The 4,854-nt window shown below is 59.5% G+C and overlaps 1 protein-coding gene across 1 annotated transcript; it reads right to left on the reverse strand.

The window, feature by feature from the left end:
* Positions 1 to 1,729: 1,729 nt before the first annotated feature.
* On the reverse strand, positions 1,730 to 3,587 carry LOC133357444 (probable G-protein coupled receptor 101). Its single transcript, XM_061575394.1, has 2 exons — positions 2,336 to 3,587; positions 1,730 to 2,004 (listed from the first exon to the last, which is right to left on the reverse strand). Exons 1-2 carry the CDS (start codon positions 3,183 to 3,185, stop codon positions 1,730 to 1,732), a joined length of 1,125 nt encoding a protein of 374 aa, XP_061431378.1. The 5' UTR covers positions 3,186 to 3,587.
* Positions 3,588 to 4,854: the final 1,267 nt, after the last annotated feature.

Consider the following 4,854-nt stretch of genomic DNA (forward strand, 5'->3'; position numbering starts at 1 on the left):
CCCACGAAACCACTCACCTACTCACTTCACCCGCTTACTCACTCACCCAACCAACCACACACCCACCCACTAACCCACCATGCCGCAGGTAACAACGGTACACTCACTCACACAAACACTCACCTACTCACTCACCCACTCACTCACCCACCACACCCCAGGTAACAACGGCACACTCACTCACACAAACACTCACCTACTCACTCACTCACCCACTCACTCACCCACCACTCCGCAGGTAACAACGGCACACTCACCTACTAACTCACCCACTCACTCACTCACCCACTCATTCACCACGCAGCAGGTCACAGCGGCACACTCACTCACCTACTCACTCACCTACTCACTCACCTACTCACTCACCTACTCACTCACTCACCCACTCACTCACCCACCACTCCGCAGGTAACAACGACACACCACTCACACAAACACTCACCTACTCACTCACCCCACTCACACAAACACTCACCTACTCACTCACTCATCACTCCGTGGTTACAGCGGCACATTCACACACACAAACACTCACCTACTCACTCACCTACTCACTCACCACCCACTCACCCACCACTCAGCAGGTCACAGCACGTGTTCGTCCCTCCCACGTCTCTGTTTCCCAAAGGTCTCACCAACGTGACACCTCTTCAACATTTTTTTTTTAGGAATTCTTACATCTTCATTTTTCGTTTGTTGCTGACCGCTTGACTTTTTGGGCATTTGAACGACTGAGATCACCAATAACAACAGTCGTAAAAACAACAACAGTCGTAATAACAACAACAACAACAACAACGCCGGTCGTGATCATAATAATATCAGAAGCGCAGCTGGGACTCTGACACAAATATGTTCAAACTCGGTACCAGTTTCGACTCTCGTGGGCTTCATCGGCTATGACGCCGCCGTGGTTTCGCCGCATCATTGTCCGACGTTTCGGTCACAACCCCTTCCCCGCCGAGCTCGTCCGGCAACCGCCGCGTGAGCCGTAGTTGGTGGTTGCGTCACGCAGACATCGCAACTAACGCGACTCGAATCACAGCAAAGGATGCCGTAATCATCACAGTCATGATCATGGAGGTGATGATGGCGGGTGATGATGAGTAGCACAACGACGATGCTGACGATGGTGGCAAGAATCGCCGCCATGAAATGTGTACGTACGATGTCGAACTTCTTTCGCGCCGTACGTAGCTAGCCAAAATGTGCTAATCGGAGCCTCGGAATGAAAAAGCTGTCGCCACTGAAAAGTCGGCATGGCACCATCTGTGATAACTACTGATAAACAACATGACGTCATCAGCACTAACTAGTGATAAACGGCAGGGCGCTGCTATTGGCTCTGCAGATCAGGGCGCTCTCCCCGGTGCTGAAACAGTTAACGCTTTCCGCTGGGGCGAAGCGCTGCTGCTCCTGCTTGTCGCTCTCCGCCACGCAGCAGCAGCCGCTGCTACTGCTGCAGCTGCAGCAGCAGCAGCTGCAGCAGGGCAGGGCGCTCCTCCCGGCAGCAGCAGCACCGCCGCATTGCTGCCGGGCGCAGCTGCCGTCCGTTGCGCTTGAAGGCAGAGCACTGTCCGTGTTGCTGCCATCACCCAGTTCGCTCTGCGTCACCCCGCATCGCCTCCCCCTCGTCCTCCCCCTCATCCTCCTCATCGTCCTCCTCCTCTCGCTCCTCTCGCTCCTCGTCTGCCCGCTGTCCACCGAGGTACCGGCTCGCCGCGGTCGCTCACCGCCGCCTCCCGCGGCGAGGCCGCCGCCACCGCCACCGCCACCCGCCGCCGTCGGCCACGTGCATCCCGCAGAGCGCCCGCACAATCTCGCGGCGAATGCTGCGGTGCATGTAGCCGTAGATGTAGGGGTGGACGCAGCACTGCGAGAAGAACAGGAGCGCGGCGCACGCGCGCACCCAGCACGGAGCGCGCGTGGCCGCGGCGCCGAGCGCGCTGTAGGGCGCCGTGCAGAGCACGTTGGAGGCCAGGATGAGGAAGACGACGCGGGCAGCTTTCCAGTGTTGCCGATAACGACGGCGCTCTTTCGCCTGGCCCTGAACAGCTCCTCCTTCTCCTCCTCCTCCATCTCCACTACCTCCTCCTCCTCCTCCTCCTCCTCCTCCTCCTCCATCTCCACCACCTCCTCCTTCCCCTCCTCCTCCTACTCCTCCCCCTCCTCCTCCTCCTCCATCTCCACCACCTCCTCCTCCGCCCCCTCCTCCTCCTCCTCCTCCATCTCCACCACCTCCTCCTTCCCCTCCTCTTCCTCCTCCTCCTCCTTCCCCTCCTCCTCCTCCCTCCTCCATCTCCACCACCTCCTGCTTCCCCTTCTCCTACTCCGCCTGCCGCATCCACGCCGCCGCTCCACACCCGTCGCAGCGGACGCACCAGCAAGTTCTGCCTCCGTGCCGCGCGGAACACCATCACGTAGCAGCAGAGCATCACGCACACGGGCAGCCAGAATGTGGCCACGCTCACGTAGGCCGCGTACGAGGCGTGCGCGCTCCAGAGGGGGGCGCACAGACCCGTGGCCGGGTCGTGCCCGGCCGCCCCCCAGCCGAGCAAGGGGGGGCCGCCTTGCAAGGCTCCGATTGCCCAGGTGCAGGCGATGAGGTTGGCGGCACGGCGCGGCGTCATCTTGGTCGGGTAGGAGAGCGGGTGAATGATGGCGAGGTAGCGGTCGACGGAGACCACCGCGATCGTGTTGACGCCGGCGAATGCGAACAGGTGGCTCAACGCCACGGCCACGTGGCAGTAGGAGGCTGCGGGGCGCGACGCGCTGAGCAGCGGCGCGAGGGAGAGAGGCATTGCCACCGTCGTCTGCAGGAGATCGGCCACGATGAGGTTGAAGACGAACCGGTTGGCGATGTGGAAGAGGAGGCCCGGCCGCCGGTAGAAGACGCCGAGGAGGAGGAGGTTGGCGAACAGCGAGGTGCACATCGCGGCGACGAGCGACACGCCGAGTAGGAGGAGGTGGTGGAGGTGGGGGAGGTGTGGGGGCAGCAGCAGCAGCGGTTCTTCGACGAGTGGTACCTTCTCGCCGTCAACGCCGCTATCGTCGCCGGCTGCTGCTGCGGTTGTGTTGCTGTAGATGAGAAGAGTGAATGCCGCTGCTGATGATGATGGTGATGATGGTGGTGATGATGATGATGTTGTCGCGTCAGTGACCGCAATAGCAAAAGCGGCAATCATGACCACGCCAGGGTGGGGGGTGCGGGGTTCATTAATCGGGGGAGACGCGGGGTGGATGGTGCCTGTGCTGGTTCGCTCTCTCCCATCAACTACCAGCACCACCACAACCACCACCACCACCGCCCGTGGTGTCCACTCGTGCCACTGACGTCGTCACCACCACCGCCACTCGGAGCTCACGGCGGCGGCGGAGAGAAGATGCCGCGGCGGGGACGACACGAGGAGGAGGAGGTGGCGACGAGCGGAGAAACGCGGGGCATCACCATCACCACCATCATCACCACCGTCATCATCACCGTCATCACCATCACCATCGTCTCCGCCATCGTGGTCATCATCACCACCATCGCCACCGTCACCTTCATCCCTGACGGACGCTCGCTCCGTATCCCTCCGCCGAATGGAGCCAGTCTCAACTGACGTCACGAGGGGTGGCTCCCTGTGTGTGTGTGCGTGTGTGTGTGCGTGGGTGCGTGTGTGTGTGCGTGCGTGTGTGCGTGCGTGTGTGTGCGTGCGTGCGTGTGTTCGTGTGTGTACGTGTGCGTGTGTGTGCGTGTGTGCGTGCGTGTGTGTGTGCACCGGTGTGTATACGTGTGTGTGTACACGTGTGTGTACGCGTGTATGTGTGTGTATACACGTGTGTACACGTGTGTTCGGGGAGCGGTAGTGTAGCAGTGAGCGCGCTGCGCTATGAACCTGGCGACCCAGGTTAGATTCCCGCTCACGGCCAACACCAGCGACGATTATCTGAACCGGTCCCGGGCCTCCCCTAGGTCGACTCAGCCTCAAATGAGTACCTGGTGCGATGTGTAAACATCGTCACTCGGGAGACAAAGGCGGCCGGGCGTGGTGCTGGCCACCCACCCCCTCGTGTGCCGTGCCGGCCTTTATAGGTGCTCGCTAACAGCACTTGCCCCTACAGTCTGTTAAGGCTATACGGGGGATCTTTGTCTTGTACGAGTGTGTGTACACGTGTGTGTGTGTACACGTGTGTGTGTGTACACGTGTGTGTGTGTGTACACGTGTGTGTGTGTGTGTACACGTGTGTGTGTGTACACGTGTGTGTGTGTACACGTGTGTGTGTGTACACGTGTGTGTGTGTGTACACGTGTGTGTGTGTACACGTGTGTGTGTGTGTGTACACGTGTGTGTGTGTACACGTGTGTGTGTGTACACGTGTGTGTGTACACGTTGTGTGTACACGTGTGTGTGTGTGTACACGTGTGTGTGTGTGTACACGTGTGTGTGTGTGTACACGTGTGTGTGTGTACACGTGTGTGTGTGGTACACGTGTGTGTGTACACGTGTGTGTTAACGTGTGTGTGTGTACACGTGTGTGTGTGTACACGTGTGTGTGTACACGTGTGTGTGTGTGTGTACACGTGTGTGTACGTGCGCCGCGCATCGAACCCGGCAACCCGAGTTCTATTCCCTCTCACGGCCACCTTCAACACCGGTGACGATCATCTGAACCGGGTCCTGGGCCCTCCCCTAGGTCGACTCAGCCTGAAATAAGAACCTGGTGCGGTGTGTAGTAAACATCGCCGCGAGAGAGACAAAGGCGGCCGGTTGTGGTGCTTGCCTTCATGCCATAAGAAAGAAGAAGTGGCGTTGTTGTGGTGGTGGTGGTTGTTGTTGTGGTTGGCTGTGAGACTAACCACTACACTAC

This window comes from Lethenteron reissneri, chromosome 58 (genome assembly GCF_015708825.2).
Source record: "Lethenteron reissneri isolate LAM-NWPU_2019-01 chromosome 58, ASM1570882v1, whole genome shotgun sequence".
NCBI classification, from domain to species: Eukaryota; Metazoa; Chordata; class Hyperoartia; order Petromyzontiformes; family Petromyzontidae; genus Lethenteron; species Lethenteron reissneri.

What these genes read in the sequence shown, in the direction of transcription:
- LOC133357444 (XM_061575394.1), bottom strand. Translation starts at nt 3,185, where the DNA reads ATGATTGCCGCTTTTGCTATTGCGGTCACTGACGCGACAACATCATCA. An exon ending in CGGCGGCGTGGATGCGGCAG is followed by an intron (nt 2,005 to 2,335) that starts GCGGAGTAGGAG and finishes AACACTGGAAAG; the next exon opens with CTGCCCGCGTCGTCTTCCTC.